Source organism: Ambystoma mexicanum, chromosome 6p, assembly GCF_040938575.1.
Source record: "Ambystoma mexicanum isolate Mex_15411 chromosome 6p, UKY_AmexF1_1, whole genome shotgun sequence".
NCBI lineage: Eukaryota > Metazoa > Chordata > Amphibia > Caudata > Ambystomatidae > Ambystoma > Ambystoma mexicanum.
In genome coordinates this window covers 606,465,019-606,485,431 of record NC_090935.1, presented here as the reverse complement: position 1 = coordinate 606,485,431, position 20,413 = coordinate 606,465,019, and the positions used below count along the sequence as shown (strand labels likewise).

The following is a 20,413-nucleotide window of genomic DNA, read 5'->3' as shown; positions in this document are numbered from 1 at the left end:
TTTCATCCGTTGAGCTCTCTGCATGGTCAGGAGCTTAGAATGTTGACATGACGCAGCAAGAAGCTTGTGACCTCTTCCAACCAGAGAGTAGCTACAGCAGAATTTTTGCAAGTGACAGAGTGTGTTTTCATGTCAGAATTCAGGTTCAAGACAAGTCTGTGGCTCAGTTGGTCAACATGTCCCACAAAACAGAGCGCAGTCTTTTTCAAATTATTGTACTTTTAAAAAATGTTTTATTTATAAGGCGCTTCTCGGAACCTGGAGGCATATGGGCGTGACAAGGACTAACAATCAAACATAGAAACATGGAGCTCAGTTTATGGGAAACTGGGGGCATGGTTATCATAGAGGCAGCTACCAGGTTAGTTGAAAATGTGTTTCACATTTTTTCTTAAAGTTTTCAACTAAGTTGATCTTTCTAATTTCTTCTGGCAGAGAGCTCCAGACTCTGCTGCGTAAAAAGCGCTCCGTTTAACCTGTGAGAGTGTGCATTTCGGCTCTTTGAGCTGCAGTGTGCCACTTGATCTGAGCGTTCTTGTATTCGACTTCACATGGAGGTCCCTTGAAAGATATACAAGTCACGTGCATATGATGCACTTGTGTGTCATAACAAGTACCCGCAATTGTACCCCATCTTCAATGGGTAACCAATCCAAGTCTCTTATTGCTTTGGTTACATGGTCAGATCTCCTTAGCCCCGTGATGGCTCTGACTGCGCTGTTCTGCATGACTTGTAGTCTTATAAACTCTCTTGTTGATGCCCAAAAGAAGACCGCAATCCATTTTAGATCCAATAATCGCTCTAGCTATGATTTTGCAGTTGGCTTATGAAATAAAGGGACGGATCTGTGTAAGTAATTTTAGATGGTATGCAGATGAGGCTACCAAGTGCCTCACTTGCGCTCTCATTTTAAGATGCTGATCCAAAACAATTCATAATGTTTTCACTTTTGTTTCACTTCCTCTTAGCTTCCAGATTGTGGACTAAGATCTGGATATACAATGCATTTTTTGTTTCAGAATCGCGTCGTCCCAAATTTCATTCATGTTAACAGCATGGAGTCCAAGCTGCTATTCATCTACACCATGCCTCTTGGTTGACCCTCCGCTGAGTGGGTAGGCCATAGTTTCCTGTCCAGCAGTTGGTTTTTGCTATAATGTTCTGTGTCACTCTGGAAAACCCATCCTGCCCTGTGCATTTCGATAGGGAGCTTGTTTCTTTCCGATCCACTGTATTTTTTCGTCATATGATTGGAGTCTGAAAAGGAGCGCGTCTAAGCTCAGCATCCCCCGGAATCCCCATGTTTTTAATCTTGGTTTCACATGTGTAACTAAGTGGGGAGCTGATGTTTAAATTGGTCGGATGATATGACCCAGATGGCAACACAACCGGTTTGGAAGCATTTAATGAAACCACTAGCAAGCATCCAAACGGCCACTGCATCAATCGCTTGGGGATCACTGACCTACATATAAATCTGTTATTTGCATGAGAAATAAAAAAAAACAGCCCTTGGGCGGCAAAAGAGCTTTGCGAGACAGTTAATGAGAATGGGAGGGAACTCTGAGCCTTAGGTGGACTTTGCAACCACACTGACGGGAGTAGATGTGAATGTCCATATTCTTACCTGTGGCGCTGAAGCTACTTTAAATGAGAAAAAACACTCCACAACGCTATAACTGAAGGGATTCCATCTTGAAAAGCTGCCAGGAGGGCTAATAGAATGGGCTATGCCATCGCAAAATGACAGCTCGCGCGGCCTCCATCTTATGCTTTGGGGCGGAGGCTTTACATTCCACTTCCAGAAAGTGCTGCAACTGATTAACAAGGGCCCGTTTCTAGTATTTCTTATGGTCATCGCAAAACTGTTATCAACTGAAAGTTATAAATAAAGCAGAAAAGGGTTCTTCAAAAAGGTGGACACCATTGAATGCTCCAAACGTCATGGATCCATTGCAAAGGTCGAGGAAAGCTTAAACTTTGCAGCTACTTCAGATCCCAGGAAACCATACTCCTGCTGAACCGTTACTATTTAGGTTGACTGCCTAGGATTACATCAATAAAGTATGGCACTCTTAAAAGTTGTTCCTTTGTTCTTTACCACATTAGTATAAACCACAGCAATGGCATTGTTTCAATGCCGTAGTAAGAGTAGACCTCTTTGTACATGCATGCCATGTTCAGTGCAGTGTGAGTGTTCCACTCTGCTGAAAGTTTACTGCATGCTAGTTGTAGGTAGAGGCCACTCTGCTTAATGTGTGCACACTGCAAGCTAATTGGGGAATGGTGCCACCCTGCTGAAAGTGTGCACTGCAAGTTAGTTGTGGATAGAGGCCACTCTGCTGAAAGTGTACACTGCAAGCTAGCTGTGGGAAGAGGCCACTCTGTTGAAAGTGTACACCGCAAGCTAGTTGTGGAATGATATCTCTCTGCTGAAAGTATACACTGCAAACTAGTAGTGGAAGGAGGATCCAAGCTAAATAAGGAATTCACCACTTATCCATAAAGAAATAGGCACTAAAGAATATTAGCGATGACGTCCATATTTTGAAGAATGACGTTTGTTGACTTGTCTGTAAGGTGATGCTCAACAGATATCATTTCAAGAAGCACATGGGTAAGATGCGTGTTTTCATGATTGAGGGCTAGTATGAATTTTGTGATGAATCTGCATTTCAGTACCACCAAATCACCTGAATAAGGTGTTGTATTGGAAAGAAAACAGAGCAGGGATTGGATACGAGACAGGAAAGTATATTGTATAAGGTATTGACTTGCCAGTCTATTCTGAATGTGATTATGACGTTATCCTGAAGATAACAGTGCCGTATAATGTGTCAAATAAAACATGCTGATGTACTTGCTCTCTGATGGGGAGCAGGACAAAAATATCAATAAAAATGATTTGGTTTTGCCTTATGAAAATTAAATGTTCGTTGTTAAATTATTTTAATTCCAGTCTTTCATATGGGGATCGATATTGAGTTTATTTTGTGCCAGCTAGTAGTGGAAATGTTATCTTTGATTGAATTGTGGTGGGATCTATTCTAGGTATTTGTTAACTATATTATGTGTATTGAGGTTTGGCATTGTGGAACTTATAATATTTTATTTTAGACTTTAACATTTCAAATATCTTTTCTGCAAAGACTGACACGAATTGGTCTCATTTTGCATAATGTTTCATGTATAAAGGTGGGACATTAAACCCGGGGAGAAAATTATGCAACGACCAAAGGAAGAGCAGTTATTTGATACTAGACCTTTGTGGTTTATTTGGATGACACCCAGCCTAAAGTGTGGTGGTTCTGAGTGAACAATGGCTGTTTCTCGATCTTAAGTACAGTTGTCAAATTAGTACCCAAGTAGACTCCAGAAATGAGCAGGGAGGCTGCCCTTTTTTCGATGGAGATCGGAGCATAATGCATACATCTTTTTTTTCTAAACTGATGTGAAGAGGTTTCTATCATCTTGGGGCTCCAGAAATAATCAGCCATCTGCATTGCTGTGTTTTGGGGGATTGTTATATTGTTTGTAGTCTGTTGGGAGTCCTTGATAAATGATTTGCTATTTATATATAAATACCCAAAGCGTTGATTGAGCTTTTCATACAGCCTTAGTCTACTGAGATGACTATACAAGCCAACCCTTGAAGAATGGCTTCCGTGTTTCCACTTAGGAAATACAATGTACCTTCATCAGACACTATACTGTATCGTATCTGTTAGAATTCCAAACCTTCTCTTGATCATTGTCTTCTCGTAGCCACAGATGGCTCCTAAATTCCCAGCCTTATTATTTGTTATATCTTTTTGTTGAACATGTATATTTTGGGTTGGGTTTCTATTGGGATGCATTGACCTCTCATTCTTCACTTCTCTAGTAGGACTTTGAAAGGGGACGCCTTTCATAATGAAGAGTTTATAAAGTGGTAAAACCCAGAAAACGGCCATATGCAAATTCAGCTTGCCCTCCTCTAAGTCCTTAACTTTGTCCCACCCTTCTCTTGCTTTGCAATGTATTCACAAATGGAAGTGACTAATATATTTATATCTGGTTCAAAGGAAAGGACTAACCATTTATCTAAAGGGTGCGGTAGACCGGTCTCTAGGAGTCTGACTCAGTCTCACTATTTAGGGGTCTCTGATGCTCACAAGCTTGACTTAAACTCTATACATTAGTCAGAAGTAATATGGAAATTACCTAACAATTATATCATCTTCTAGTACTTTTAAATCAATTTGTTTTTTTGTTGTGCTTTAGTTTCATTGAATAAAGGCATATTGTACCAAGATAATGAATGCATTACAACAATGTGGGATCTGTTTGCAGAACTTTGTCAGCGCTCATTTCGAAGTCAAAAGAAATAAACTGATTGGGTCATATGATTGATAACCAGGAAATAATATTAAGTTGTATGGGATTTATACGGTGCAAAATGAGCAAAGGTGGCAAGCTTGTGTTGCTCCCCGCCTCCTCAGAGAAATCTGGAGACCATTTTGTGCAATACTGTTATTTTATTTTTTTTAGCCACAGCCTGGTACGACTTGGCACTCACGTATACGTATTAGCCTGGATCTGAGTGCGCTTTGCCATGAAGATAAAGACCCTGTCTTGCAACGTAATCACCAATGCCATAACGTTCTAATCTTATTATTGTGTAGTATTTAAAAATCCATGTATCCCTTCCCCGAATCCCATGCGTTCAAAAATGCAATACTTTGAACCATATACGGATGCCAGGGACTCAGGGTAGTCAAATGACCTATCAGGAGTGGCTGGGAGATGCCTGTAAGAGGACTTTGGATGGAGAACTTGCAACAGTAATAAGAAAAATCTTCAGATCTGCACCAGTGAAAGATGGGTCCTTCTCGACTCTCACACAAATGCACCCCTAAATGCAAGGGACAGAAGCAATTCTCTTTGCTCCATTTCAGTCTTTTAAAGATCCTTACTGGCTTCCATACAGCGGGAACATATGTTATAAATACCACTCACCTTACAGAAAGTATTGAGGTCCAGATCTTTACCTTTTGGTGAGAGCTTCAAGGAACAAAATATAGCAAATGCCAAGTGACAGGGTTTCTCTCATGTTATTGTCATTGCTGCCTTGACCTGAATGGAGCAGTGAACCCTTCCTTGTCCAATCCCTAAGTGTTAGGGAGCGTCTCATGTCTTGCCTGTGCCTGGAGACAGTTCCACCCTGCTCAGGATTGCCAAGAGTTAGATGCTTCATTGAATAGCTTGCTTGCCTTCCAGGACGGTTTGCCTCTAATATCGGGGGCTGGGCGATAGCCGTTTCGGGCAGGGTCTCACCTGATGTGCTAATGGCGTTAAGCCTTTGTTCAGGTAGACATGACCAAAAACTGACGCCAAAGCTCATGAATACAAAACCTGTTCTTTGCATTTCTCCGTTAAAAACGAATAGGCTATAAAGTGAGAAAGTCGCCAACAGTCAGGATGTCTACTATCATGGGAAATTAGATGAGCAGCAAATAACGAAGATTAAAGAACATGCCGTGCCACGTCTGGCTACCAATAACATTTACTAGGTGTGCATTCAAATCCATTTCCGACTACAGACACACAAATTCATCAAAGCCAACTGCCTTTATAGTTTTTCCAATACCAAATTAGTTAAATGGTTGTAGTATTTATTTTCCAAATCAAATATATTGACTACACAATCTTGTCGAAAACTGATCAATGGGTTCAGTAGTGTGTAAAATAGATTTTTCCCTATTCTTGCTGAATCATTAGACCTATCGTACCGGCACCATGCTGTGATTGTAGTTGAAACGCGTCATCATCCTGTCTGTTGACAGCATAACAGAGATTGTGCAGTCAGCAGAGGAAGCCATAAGCTAGAGCTATGAATAATATCTATTTTCCGTGCTCTCAAGGGTCTGTTGTGCCAGAACAGGAGTGGAAGTGTTCCTCTGCAAATCACTTGATTACTTGAACATACTGACTGGCAGTTGTTGTTGGGACCCAGGCTGAGTCAATGAATCTTGCTTCCACGCACTCTTAACATGTTAAGCGTCTCTTTCTGCACCTCGATTCGGTGCTGCCCACCTTTGAGCAGATTGGTCCCAACCTATAGAAACTGCCACCTGCTGTGCTGTCCTGCATTAGAATTAGAGAGCAGTAGCATCCAACCCGGTTCCTGGTTGCGGTTTACTCGGTCTCTGCAACAATGCCAGGTACTCGGTTTCCTGGTGAATGGTGGTAGTACTTTCTCCTCTAGTGCTGTCTCTTTGGAGCTTCGGCTGCTGTCTAGTCAGACCCCGGGTTTATCTCTTGGCTGAGGGGAAGTTACACACTTGTTATATCTCCTCAGCTTCTCCCATTAGCAAGGCAAGTTACCGCCGTCATAATGGGAGGCAAGTCCCACCTCCCGATTAGGGCATCCGTTCCTTCCCTCCACACACTACCATCATTGGACCCAATCAGCTACCATCCTTCCTTCCAGGCCCAGGGAAGGGGTTTCTCTGCATGGCATAAACCCGGCTTTGCTTGCTGTTTAAAAACCATTACATGGAAGAGCACGTTCCAAGCCGTGCGAGAGCCTGAAACACAGGGGAGGATTGCCGTTCAAAGCCTAACAGTCTGTAGACAAGCAGAGGCTCCTTTCTGCCTTGAGCTTGGAGCCCTCTACCTTCTGGAACAGGGAAAGAGATGAAATCTGTGTCAGCTCTTCCAAGAAGCCTTTTGATTTGATGTCCCACTCAAAAATCCACTTTTATTCATTTTGCCCCCTCATAAGTTAGCCGGGGCGACCTGCTGGACTGGCCCACAAATCCGTCTCCTTCGCAGCCTTCGGCACTGCCTAATTCTGGCCGCAGCTTTTTCACAACTGAAAAGGTCCTTCCAGGGGAGCATCCGTAAGCTCTGTTTGACGTGTGCGAGCAGCGCCCCTGGCGAGCTTTGGACTCCGAGAGCTGTCATAATCGAGAATGTGGGGCAACACAGCAAGTGAGTCTAGAAGGTGTGTATCTTGAATCCAGAAGGATCCTTCTATTTCACCGATTCTTTTCTTTTCTGCCAGTGTCTGTCCTGGTGGTCTCTGTGAAGCTCAGTCTGTGAAACGCTTGACGGCCACAAACTGCGATCAATGCCTGCTGAGGAGTCTGTGTTCCATAAGCAACATGGCCAAAGCCTTGAGAGGAGCAACACCATGTCTGGCCGACATCCTTGCATCTTGCCTCCACCTCAAGCAGTGCAGTCTCCCACAGAATCTTTTTCTCCCACTGCAAAACTGCTTTGGCCGAGGACTCTTGCTTAGGGAAGACTTAGAAAATGACCAGTGATCGCCTGCTCCTTCTGAGATCACAAAAATGCAGTGAGTGCTTTGCCCACTGTGCTCCACCCTCTTCCTTCGGTAGGTCTAGTTCCGTCGCGACTCTCCCCACCCATGGGCCACCTCCCCACTGCTCAGAACCAACTTGACGCTTAGAAGATTTCTTTTTTACTGTTAACTTATAGATTTACGAGGGCCTCTGTTGCGCCCCTCTCATCGCCCCCTTCATTACAACTGCCTCTGGGGGAGTTTGCCATTGTGTTGTGCGCAGTGTATCACAAGTGAGTCAAAAGAGAACTTTAAGGAAAGGTGCTGTCTTGCCCCTGTCAGGAACCCCCTGCATAGGATGTTGTGGGTGCTCAGGAATAGTTATGTTATGTTATTAAAACGTATAAAGCACACGTTCACTCAAAGGCATCATGGCGCTCACCTAACAGATAAGGAATCGGAAGGAGCAGCAGAGGTTACTATTTAGAAAAGAAAGGTTTTCAGAGCCCGGTGGAAAGGCAGATGGTTAGCAGTAGCCCGCAAGGGCAGCGGAAGAGAATTCAAGCCTTCGCGGCCGCCACAGGGACGGCGCAGCCACCCATATGAGAGAGTCTCACCTGAGGTATTAGGATCATCAGAGAGGATTGGGAGCAAAGAACTCTAGAAGGCACATACGGGGGTACTTGGCTTGGAGATAATCAGCACCGAGTTTGTAGAAGGTTCTATGAACGATGCACAGTGACTTGAACAGCACTCGCTTCTCAACAGGGAGCCAGTGAAGCTGAACAAGAAGGGGTGACATATGGGCACCGAGAGGAGGTTGAAGTACCGCTGGGGGGGGGGGGCGCTGCCTTTTGTGTTAAAGCGTCAGGGCCGCTACAGTGTGTTAAAGCTTAAGCCACTCTTCCACCCCAGACCTCTAATGCAGTTTCTGACCACTCCGCAAACGGCAATCTTTCTCTGGTGCTGGCCAATGTGTTCTTCTATTCTCGTGTGTAGTAGAGCGCCAGTAACAGAGCAGTTTGTTGTTTTCTAAACTGCTGCTGTACAAGTGCAGAGAACATTGCGCTCTTCCTGAAAGGAAAGGGCTGGGAATTGTGCCACCATTCGTGTGACTTGAGCCTGGCGTCTCCTTGGGCAGCATCTCGGGGGTGCCGGGGCACCATGAGGCCAGCTGCAGGCCTAGGCTGGCCATGCCGGTGCTAGCGGCATGATCCCCTGCAGCAGCCCTGTAGCCTCTAGAAGGAGTTTCCTCATGGAGCTAATTGTTCACGTACACGTTGCTTTAACACTTCGCCCTCCCCTGCCCCAACGACACACTTCGTGGTATGTTTTGTTGTACATGACGCAGCATTGCCTGCATCTGCGTGTTTCCACAGGCCCAGTCATTCACTCTTCCGGCCCGTTGCCAGGCCCCAACGGGCATTCGATTGGAAATCCTAATTGATGCCCCAAAAACCGAAGAGCTTCTTTAATTACTATTTCTAATGTGTTATGTATTTGTAGCATAGGACAGAGTTGATTGGGTGCAGTATCAAAGCAGATGAGCTGCCTATAGTGTGACACATAGTCAGCCATGATTGTAGGATCCAGAGTCTGGATCCTGGATCCTAAAGCCTGGATCTTGGATCCTACAGCCTGGATCTGGATTCCAGGCGGCCTCTTCTGAAATGGGCGTCTCAGCCTTTCGTGTGACACAAGCCTGCATCGCGAGCTTTCCACTTGAACCTGCAACGCTTCTAGACACGCCTGCATGCAGAGGCCACACCGGTGGCATGTGAGCGCTACCCAAATATCATTTACCATAAGGTGGCTTACAAATATGCCATGTATATTCTTTGGGTTGCATGCCTTGCAGTGCTTCCCCAACTTTGCGCCACAGACTTCACGAATGTGTTTGTAAGTGCAATGAGCCTAAGCGGGTCCTGCGCGCGGCTCCGCGTCCCTTGTGCTGTGCAGTCAAAGCCCCAGGCCTTGCCCCCCGTAGCTTGGATTACATGAACGTGGTCCTGGCCTGGGCTGAATTCCAAGAAATTCCACTTTTATGTCAGAGCCTCCCACCCCCATCAGTGAATTGACTGCCTGCATTTTTGGGGAGGAGAGCATATGCCGGGCAGCTCTACCCCTCCAGTGCGCTGCTTTAGCCATGCTTAGGGGATACGCGCGGTGTGTCTATTTGAAACAATGTGTCTTGCGCTTTAGTTTTTATTGCCGTAGGATGGTTATCATTACCGGCAGGCAGGCAGGCAGGCAGGCAGGCGGAAAGCCAGTCCCCATTCCCAGCTAACACGGCCCAGCTGTAGCTCCATGCCCCTGCAGTGCTGCTGGCTCCGCCTTGAGACACTGACTCATCCACAGCGTTGTTCGGCTGCACCCCACCAACCGGGTCAGAAACATACATTTATTAAATATTGAAAACAAGACCATACAAATTCAGAGTCATATTGGCAGAAAAATAAGATATCAAAGTAGCTGTGCCCAGAATGGCAATGCGTGCTCTGCCTCTCTGCCACCCAAGCACTGTGCTAATAATAAAGTGCATTCTTCATTTTACAAAATAAAGCGATGAGACCTAAGGAAATTCACATTCAGGCAAATGAGTGCTATAAACACAAAGCAAAGGGGCTTATGAAATAGCAGGCATGAGGGTCGGCCAGATCAGGGCAGACAGTAACCTTCGACAGCAGTCCTCACCATTTTATAAACCAGTAAACAGCAAGAGGGTAGACATCCTACACACCACCAGCCCCACCTCTAGCCAAAGGCGTAGATAGGGTAGGGCCTGCCTCTAGCTCTCTTGACTTGCCTTTCAGAAATGCAAAATAACCCTACTCCACAGGTATATCCTCGATGCCCCCTTCTAGGACTCTACACTGCTTATGCCATTGTAAAGTAGGCCTGGATCACACTGCTGCCAATAAACACAAAACCTGACGACCCACTGAAAGCAGCTTCCGCCCGACAGCCAGCACCCACCTCGCTTTTCTGCAGAGCTCTAGAAAAGGCAGCAATCACTGAGCTACATGCTCCCCTAGAGTCCAGGGTGCAGCTTTGGGAACCATGGGCTCTGTAGCATATGTGCGGCGCCACAGAGATCCGCTGTTTGCCCACCTCCCAACCTATCCCTTCCATCATCTGTGTAAGGTCACTTATCTCTCCATGTAGGACTCCGCCTGTCTTTGCCAACTCATCTTCATTTTTTCTGATCATCGCACTCTGGGAGAACATCTCGATCTCGGGAACCAAACAGTGGATGCGTCAAAGTGGCAAAGCCTATACCCTATCCCAAGCGATCTGCTCATGGTTAGTTTGGAGCCAGGGATTAAGAGGCTGCTCTCCCAAATTGGCATGAAGGGCAAAGGGTTCATGAGTGTTAAGAAGTTTTATGCTGGTATGGTTAGGCAGGGGTGAAACCTATAGTGCAGCGTGAGCTCCATCTTTCCGCACTACCTCCTTTTAGGAAGCTGGGGTGGGGGGCGCGTGCAATGAGTAGAGTGCCTCGCGCGCCTAGCAGCGGTGGGCATGCTAGTATATCATTTTGGATGAGGGGCACCTGCTCGGCAGTTGGACATGCTGGGGGGCCGTCATCATTTGGAGTAGAGTTTGTCACGGGGCCACCTGATCATGTTCCATGCAAGAAGGTGGTGGTTCTAGAGACTTGAGGGCACACTGCGCACTTAATTCATTTCCTGCAACTGCCAGAATCGGAACATGAGTGAAGTGTACTAGCGCAGGCAGACTGCCCACTAATGGGGACGCTTTTCTAATTGGGAAAGGTCCCCTTTTGAGAAAACTGGGATGCATGAAAGATAGGCGGGAAGCTAACTCGTTGGATAGGTTTGGAAGCCAACTAACCCTAATCCTTGGATGAGGTGGTTTCTTAAAATAAAATAAAAGGTATGCAGCTGTGAAGCCGAAACTGGGTTTTCCAACCAATTAGAACTTGTATAACAAGCGGTGCCGACCATGGGCAAGGTAAGTGGCACCCGCCGACATGTCTATGCTCCTTTTGAGAAATTGCGCCTGCCATGGGTGCGTAATTGCAGCCTTTATAGATAAGTGGGGCAGGGATGGGGGCGGGGTTATATGTGCTGCAGACTGTGCTAGATCACATTTAGAGCACATACCCACCACACTTGCAGATGCAGTGCACCAGGGTCGCGAGGTGATGGGGAGAGGGCAGGCAGTGCGGGTACTGTCAGTCTTCCTAGACCACGTGTCCATGCAGTTTCTTCTAGTTTTTGGGGTGGGGGCCGGCCTCTTAGTTTGAGTTGCTCGTTAAATGTCTAATTTTATAAGCATGGACGGTTCATGGTTTCAATTAAAACCAGGCTCCTATTTTAACAGCATCTTGGTTAGCCACTGGGGACTCTCACATCTGTTAAGCATATCACCTAGACTGGATAGGAGCCGAGCGAGCAGAGTTTTTCACTTAATGTACCCGCAGATGCACAAGCGCACACACTTTATTTTCACAAGACTGTACACCAGTATTGGATCTGTGAAAGGGATGAGACCCCACAACATCTGCTTGTTTTACTGTTGCAGCAACATTTTGTGAAAACCGCACAATCAAATATCTGGCAGACATTAAGAAAAGCTTCATACATAGTAAACAATTGTGTATCTATCCCTTATTTGTGTATCTTGGAAGGCAGTCCTATTGTAACTGTAGGTATCTCATGGCCACAGCACCAAAGTCCACATGACGCAGTTATGTTTTATAGAGGTTTTTAATCCAGAAGGCACGACGAGGGCGCGTGGCACTTGCCATTCATATCTATGTTATGCATCAGTCGAGCGTCCTTGCCTCAAAACGTATTGTTTTGTGCCATCTTCTTCCTTTCCCCTGCCACAAAGTGTTGACATTTGTGCTGCCGTGCCCTGAAGGTGACAGGGGCAAGCAGACAAAGGGTGGAGGCTCTGCACAGTATCTGTGTCCCTTGAGGGTGTAGATCTGTAGAAATTGTGGAATTTCATTTATTCAAATGGATCGAGAAGAAGTCTAGATTGTCATGCTTCAATGTCTTTCCTAAGCCACGTTTTGCTAGAACAGTGCCACGTAGCATCGAATTTCCGTGTACCCACCACCTCCATGTCACCATAATTGCCTTCGATGTAACCTGGCATCCTGTTTTTGCAAGAGATACGCTGTCATCCATGAATTCCTGGAGAGATCTCCGCAAGGAAACTGGAGAGATATGGGTATTCGGAGCGAACCGCGGTCCATATCCTTTCCCTGATAATTCCACAATCCAGAGCCCAACGTCCATACTGTATTTTAATGATTGGTCACGATACTTGGGGGCCAGGGATTCAGTTGAACAGATCTCGATCACCACCAATGGAAGGCATCTTTTGCTAGGGTTCACTCCAGTTACTCTGTTGAACACCGAATCTGTGCATCCCGCGATATCTTGAACATGGTGATATAACTAGTGGACTGGTCGTTTATTTTTGACATGAAAAAATAAAGGAATGGGTCCAGACAGCTGTTGAGGCTGCTCAGGCACAGGGTCACGAGGTAGTAGAAGTACAAGTCATCGGCGGAAGTGTAATAGTACTTCACTTGATGAATAATCAGTACGATGTTACTCGGCGTGAAGCATACTGCAAAGATAGTGAGTATTAGAAGAGTCATTTTAACGTACCAGAACCACTTTTGATCATAGGTACTGAGGGTCCTGATGATAGAGGAGCAGCAGAAGATGATGATGGCCAGTGGGACTAGAAATCCAAACACCGCCAGGAAGATGTAGTAGTAGAACTGGAAGCCTGAAGAGGTCTCGCAGGCGTTCTGTACATCATGGCAGGTTGACACGTTGAGGGCGTCCAAATAATAGCTCTGTTTTGTGATGGAGAAGGGCAGCATGCACAAGAAGACGATGGCCCAGACCAAGGTGCACTGGATAATGGCGCAGCGGCGTTTCTCCAAACTCCTGTAGAGGAAGGGATGGACGATGGCCAGGTAGCGGCTGATGCTGATGCACATAAGGATGAGGATGGAGCAGTACATATTACCGTAGAAGGTCACGGTCATGGCCCGGCACATGGCTTCACCAAATATCCAATCGTTTCCATTCAGATGGTACGCTATCTTGAACGATAGCATGATGCAGAAGAGACAATCTGATAGGGCGAGGTTTATATACAGGATCGACGTGCCAGCCAAGCGCGTTCGGAAGAAGAGCAGCCACAGAGTGATTGCGTTCGAAGGTATCCCAACAAGCACAACAGTGATGTAGACCGCAGGGATCAGCCTGGTGCTTAGGGAACTGGTCAGGTACTTCATGGTAGTATTGCTGACCTGCAGTATGGCTCTGTTAGAGTTCCGCATGAGGCACGTGTGCTCCTCGCTTGAAGAAGCCTCTGACCCACCATTTAAAATGTGTGCCGGAAGTTTTTCAACATCCTTTTGTGGCAAGCCATGAAAGGTCTTGGGGTCCACAGTGGCATTCTGATCTGTGGAAGGAATTGAAAAGAAATTGTAAGTTCATGTTACAGGGCTCTTGTACTTACAACGAGAATCATGAAGCAAATGGGTGTAAACACTGATTGGGTTAAACCTAATGTCCAGGAACAGTATATCCGAAGCGGCCCATATTCTACAGTTTATAATGACAACTGGGACACGTTCGCAGAAAGCCTGTATAATGAAATGCCCTTTTCCGTATTCCTTGAAAGGTGACTTTTCTATGGCAAACTATCTCTTTCAGGTGAGTTCCAGCCTTGCACACAAGCACTCTTGTTTGCAGTTACGCAAAACACTGACTTTTACATTTCTTTTTAATGACATGATATGATTGGTTATTTATAGCATGCTTAATACTCAGAGGTTTCTAAGCGCGGACCCGGGGATCGAACCTGTGTTGCTCAGCGTCTTCTTGCTTCCAAGGCGAGCGTGTTGCAACTGTACTATCCTGCCGACACAATGGGCCTCATTATGAGTCCGCTGGTCTGGAAACAACGGTGGCATTAAATCTGCCGTCACTGATTCCAGACTGGCTGATTCCGAGTCCTGCAGGCAGGAGGTGTCACTCCCGCCAGGTCTGACCTGGCGGAAGTAACACCACCCGCCTGCAGGCGAACATGGAAACACAGGCTCTGTCATAGACGGAACCAGTGTTTCCATGGTCCCCAGCCCCATGGAGTCCTATGGAGACCTATAGGACTCCATGGGAATGGGGATTTACAGAATTCCGCCTCCGGAATTACCGGGTCACCGGGGTTGTAATGCCCCGGTGATTCCGGCAATCACGGAGGTGGAATGGTATTACGGGTTGTCCGGCATGGCTACCGCCAGACTCTTAATGAGGCCCAATGTGTGTATCGCAATCCCCATCTCTACCCAATGAGTGAATCAGTGCCCTCAACGGTGATAACCTTCTTGCTTCATCGAAACAAGGCATATATTTCTGCCTCACAGAAGCATCCAATCTCACAATTTTTGCCATTGTGCTATATTATCTGTTGAAAATGAATAAAACTAAAATAGCGTGTTCTGTGGCAGTAGCCCATGAGGACCTCAGTCATGTTTTAGCTCCATGTGTCATACCACAGGAGAATATAATATGCATATCAGTCTGATCCCACACATTAGGGCGGTCCAGCCCCAAATGCCAGACAAATTGAATCTGGGCAAAACCAGCAACAGCAACCCAAGATGCGTGTTTCTGTCCCAGTGTATGTCATCCATGAGGTGTAGCGGATGTGCCGCTGCCTTCCTAGGTGACGAGGGCAAGGGGTTCCTACCTGGATTCTGCTGCTCGCGTAGAGACCCCAAGTAAAATTAGCCAAATCATGTGAGAAATTCTCTACTGTGGTTGCACAAAGGTTAAAATAGCGTGTTCGCTGTATGGGGGTAACCCACGTAGGACTACCTGCATCACATCTTAGTAGTTTGTGACATGCCGCTGCATAGGAGAATATGCGTTTGGATAGGATCGTAAGGGTTCTCCAGCCCAAAATGGTGCTCTAGTTTCCATCATTATCCGTAATTTCAACTGTCACATGCTGCTTTAGGCATCTTTTTCTCTAATAAAAAAAGAAAAATAGAAAAGAAAAATAACTGGCTCTGATGGTGCCTTGAAGAATTGGGTTCCATGTCATTTCGCTGACCCCCTTTTTTCTGACAGGTGTTTTGCCACAGGAGTTTTGCAGAAAAATGTAATCGAAATTTGTTTTAAACCCCCCTTAATTTAATAATATTTTTTTAATGTTTTTTATTTACCTTCCCTCAACCCTTTATTTACCCTTTGCCACCCCCTCAAAAAATGTTTCGATGGGAATTTCCGTCAAAACTGCTTCGACAAAACACCCGTCGGCGAAACCAAGAATTGCAGGTAAGCTAAGCTATTAATGGCGTCTTTAATCCATAGCTAGAGAACTTGTGTTCAGCTACCATGAACAGCTTTGGTCCGAGCCGTGCTCTTCAGCCCTGCACCAAGAAGACTTTAGCCTTTGGCTATCCATGACTAGTCCATTACTGAGCAATAGGAATTGCCTTTAATTTTCACCATTTCTCTTTGGTCTCTTCTCAAATTCTCCAGTAGTTTCTCGTTTGGTCTGTGGACCCATGAACTATTTTTAGCATGTGGCCTGAGCAACTGTAACTGCCTGTCTTCACTCTTGAGTGCAGAAGTATTTTTTCCGGGGCTAATCTATTCCTGTCCTCGGACTATGAATTCCTAAACATGGGCAGCATTTTACGGTTCATATTATGGTGGACGTGCTTTCTAAAATATCAGGAGGGACCCTAGTTTCTCTTTTCAATAGCATCTGCGACTGCAGAGCGTAGAGTTCTTCCATCCACAGTCCGGCACTTGCAGAACAGAAGCGTTGTGTGCTTTTGTGCACAGACTGCTTCAGAGCCGTTTGAGGCTTTTAGAAACCAGATCTTGCGCTTGGTCTGATTTTATGGATCTCGTCAGTGATACCGGAGTTCGGTTTCTAAGCGTGGATCCGGGATTCAAACATATGTTGCTCTGCGTGGTCTTGCTTCCAAGACCAGCGCGTTGCCCTTGTGCTATCCACCGTTCAATAAAAATAAAAATACATTATTTGCACTGTTGGAATCTGGCATGTTATTTCAGTCAGATAAATGTCACTTTTGAAAATTGCTATGAAATGTCACATATGCAAGCCTGCACAAACCTTTGCCAAAGTTATCAAGTGTAGAACCATTTCTATGGTGCACAGGTTTAGTAGGTTGGTTGCCTAATCGTGTTGTACTGGGCAACAGACAATCTGCCATTTTGAAATGTTGCCCCGTATTGATTTTCAAAACACATTGTGGTAAAGTGATCATTTTAAATTAACTTTTCGATTCAAAATAGTGCAAAGAATGTAAATTACAGAGAAAACTGTAAGAGGAAAGAATGGGAGACATTTTGGGCGCCATCCTCTTCCACTAGACCACACGCGTATCCTACATTGGTCCAATAACTTAGTAAAAGATAGTCATCCACCAAGTGTGTGATCACAGTTGAGCCAGTGGATGTTTAATTTAAAATGTGGTAGCCTTAACAAATGTTCTTGTTAAATATACCGCCTGAGGAAATATGCAACTTATTTGATTATGAAATTTGTAAAGCAACAAAACCTTCACCAGGACCTGGGGACATTTGCGTTACTAGTATGGACAGTAACAGTGTCAAGGGCATCTTGAAACCAAAACCGTTGGTTATAGATGTGTTTCCAAGAGTTCTCTGGACATTAGATCACATGGTGGTTGAAAGCTCATTTGAGATTTCAGCTTTGCCATAAAAAACAGATCCCACCCCTTTTTTCTGACAGGTTATTGGATTAAATAGTACAAGGCCTTGGCCAAGCAGAGGTCTCGACGTGGTTCCTCAATGTGAAACATTGGTTAAAAAGGCCACTATTGTTACGTTCATGGTTTTGGAAAACTAGTAACTTGGGTGGATTCTTGAGTTGACGGACAACCTCTGAGAGATGTCAACATGGGTGAGATCCTGATCCTGGCAAAGTAAGCGGACCAAAAATCGAATAGTTGCACTCTAATAAAGAAGAAACCTGAAGAGACAACGTTTAGATTTATGTGGAGAGGGTTTCAGCAATCATTTGGCGAGCTGTTATCAAAGCACGGTTTGGTAGACATAGAAGTTCAATAAGGCATGGAAACACATGCTGCATAGTTGGCTTTGAGTAGATGCCCATTAATGCATTCCAAGGTGAATATGGGACATTATCCAACCTGTGTTATAACCCTCTTTCTGGAGTGGCTCGTCCTGCTGTATTGATGCAGAGTCATCTTAATTTGTGTAGTGCATACTGACCATACAGCGTTCCTGTCCCCAGTAGAACCGGATGTGACTCTTGGGGCTCATGCCAGTGAATGAACTATGGAATCTAGAGCTGTTAAGTTACAGTTTACTTCTAAGGCCCGGCATTTGCAAGTGGTGGCCTTGTGCTGATGCAAATGAGGATTACACAATCAATATTTATTAATGAGGGCGTCCATATTTGTAATGATAGTGGTTGGAGAACTGCAGGAACCTAGGACTGATGGCCACAGCAGGTTGGTGCGTTTATAAGTGGAGCCTATTATCAAGAGATTGTTTGTTTTGTTTTCCTGGAAGGGTTCAGTGTCTGGTAGTTGTCACCCATCCATCTGTACAGATCTAGGATGCAGGGCTTTAAGGCGTTACAATGTTTACATTAGTGAGGGCTGAACCCTCCAGTATGATTTTTGTGTCCATATACATGCCTCCAGATCACCAACCCTCCCAGTCACGAGTGGGAGCCCACCGTGATTTACTGTATTGTCTGAAGGACCGGGTGTAATTTTGAACAGAAATGAATTGCAAAGTAGACCATAAAAGAGAGCCTAGGCAGTCCTAGGGGTAAGGTGCCTTTGCATGGGAGCATTGTTTGAGTGACGTATAAGGGGCGGTGAAGAGGTAAGAGTGAGAACATTGATCAGGGACTGGGAGTGGAGGATATAATATCTTTTTATCAGTGACCACCTGATACCAGTATTTGCGTGCTTACACAATGCATAGAGTAGTTCTGAGGGATCTATGCAGGAGTTGTGGGTCTGTCCGTTGGCTTGACTAGGGGTGAAAGGGTTTACCGGCTCCTTCCATCACTAGCAGGTGGCGTTTGAGCCTACGTATTGAAGAGTTCCACTAAAGAGTTGGCTTTGATGAACAGAGTAGAGCATTCCAATAAAGTGAACCTAGTCGGGAAAATAAGTGAATGCAGGAGGAGGCACAGAGGGAGGGGGCTGGGGGCTGATGGCTTATGAAGAGGAAAGGAATGGAGAGTAAAGGGAAATTCAGTCAGCGAGGTGGTCGAGAGCCAATATAATGGATGGATTTATAGAAGAGTAGCAGGAATTTAAAGCAAACTATTTTGCACAGAGAACCATCCAGCGTAGTAACAGTAAGTCAAAGTGGAGGAGGATATGGGATGCTTGAAGGAAGCATAAGAGTAAAGAGGTAGACCAAACGGTAAACTTGCGCAATAAAACACAAGAGTAGAGAAGGGTTTTAGTTGAGTGGTGTGTGAGGTGTGGGCAGAATTTGCTAATGTTTAGGAAGTTGACCCTGTCTGCAGTGTCCATGATGAACTGGAAGAGTTTAAGGTCGCTGTCAAGAGAACCATAAGGTTGCAAGCAGGGGGTGAGGCAGTCAGAGGTGAACAATATGGGAGAGGGTAGATTGGGGTTGGTGTTTTAGGCAGGGGGGCAGGGTGACAACTGGACGCCCATTTTTGAGGAATTGAACATGAGGCAGTGTAGAGTCATCCAATGGGGGAGTAGCAGTTAGGCAGTGGGTTATGCCTTCATGAATGACAGTGGTGAAGTAGGGGAAGGAGAAGATCTGGGTTTTGTCAGTAAAGGTGGTAGTTAAAGCCAAACGCAGAAATTATTTTGTCATGCAAAGAAGTGCATATGGTGAAGAGGATTGGGATGCATCCTTAAATAAGGCCCAATGGGAGAGGTGTAGAGGAGGATGTGCTGTGGAGTCCCATGAGATGGTGAAGGAGCAGCTAGAGAGGACACACAATCGGGTGCAATGTTCTTGAAGACAAGTAGGGAAGGAATTTGAAGGATGTGTGATGAACCACAGTGCTAAAGGCAGAGGAAAGGGTTAGAAGGATAAGTCAGGAGGAGAGGTGAGAGTGGTGTCTAGTCATAAGATAATGGGTGAGATGGATGAGAACATTCTCAGCTGTCTGTCTGAGCCGGCATCCAAATTGAATTGGGATGAGAAATAGTTGACTGTGGTTGAAGACAGCCCTCTCAAGGATCTTAAGAGTGCTGGGGAAGGAAAGACGTTTCTAGAAAGAGGGGCTATTTGGGACAGGATTTGGTTTCTATGGGAGGATATGACTGATTGTTTTGTGACGAGCTGGTAAGATACCAGTTGAGAGATATTGAATAAGGAGGAGGAGTGAGCAGAGATATATCTTCTGTAACAATTTGTGGTGCACAGGGGTCAACTGGAGAGCAAGATGAGATGGAACGATGAAGGATGGGTATACTTTTGTGGGGTTGAAGTGGTGCGACAGTAGAGTGTAGTAAAAATGGGGAAATGTGGGAGAGATAGGTGGACAGGGTGACTGGTATTTGGTCATTTTAGTTGGGAAGTAAAACCTCAGCGAGGTGGAAACATGGCGGTTCTTGGGGGAGGAGAGGAGGCATGGCATTTAAGGTCCTTGATTGTGGAGGTGCAAGCAGCGAGAGGAAACCAGATTAGTGTAATAGGAGGATTTGGGTGTGTCAAGATATGTGGTCAAGGTCAGCAGAATGTCCGTGAAGGCAGCAAGGAGGGTAGGTGATCATTCTTTGGCTCAGCAGTGCAACCAGCGATGCATGTTTATTCTCAGCTAGTGATCATTGGAGGGGGAGCACAGTGCAGAGTGGAATTTAGTAAAGGTGATATCAATGGAGTGAACAAGTGGGGGAGAGAGAGCTTGGAGTGAGATTCTGACTTGGTTGAGGTAGAGCAGCATGGAGTCGGGGCACGTTTTGTGTAAGAGGTCGAGATCTGAGAAGAGGTTGAGGGTGCCCTGTGGACAGTAGATTTGGAGGGATGGCGGATAGTTAAAGGGTGGGAGCAATGAGTTGGATTGAGATATGCTCAGAGGGACTAGGG

General features: G+C 45.6%; 2 protein-coding genes across 4 annotated transcripts in view; one reads left to right on the top strand and one right to left on the bottom strand.

The window, feature by feature from the left end:
* Positions 1 to 20,413, top strand: part of IQGAP2 (IQ motif containing GTPase activating protein 2) — a 1,674,846-nt gene that overhangs the window by 892,800 nt on the left and 761,633 nt on the right. The gene's annotated exons all lie outside the window — the stretch shown is intronic.
* Positions 11,740 to 20,413, bottom strand: part of F2RL2 (coagulation factor II thrombin receptor like 2) — a 43,048-nt gene continuing 34,374 nt past the window's right edge. Inside the window, exons 2-3 of one of the 2 annotated variants that reach the window (XM_069627451.1) lie at positions 15,170 to 15,323; positions 11,740 to 13,751 (exon numbers count right to left, since the gene is read on the bottom strand). In XM_069627451.1, the coding sequence (XP_069483552.1) occupies positions 12,667 to 13,626 (960 nt within the window). In that variant the 5' untranslated portion in view covers positions 13,627 to 13,751; positions 15,170 to 15,323 and the 3' untranslated portion in view covers positions 11,740 to 12,666. The remainder of the gene's footprint in view (positions 13,752 to 15,169; positions 15,324 to 20,413) is intronic. The other variant, XM_069627450.1, reaches the window with a different exon arrangement.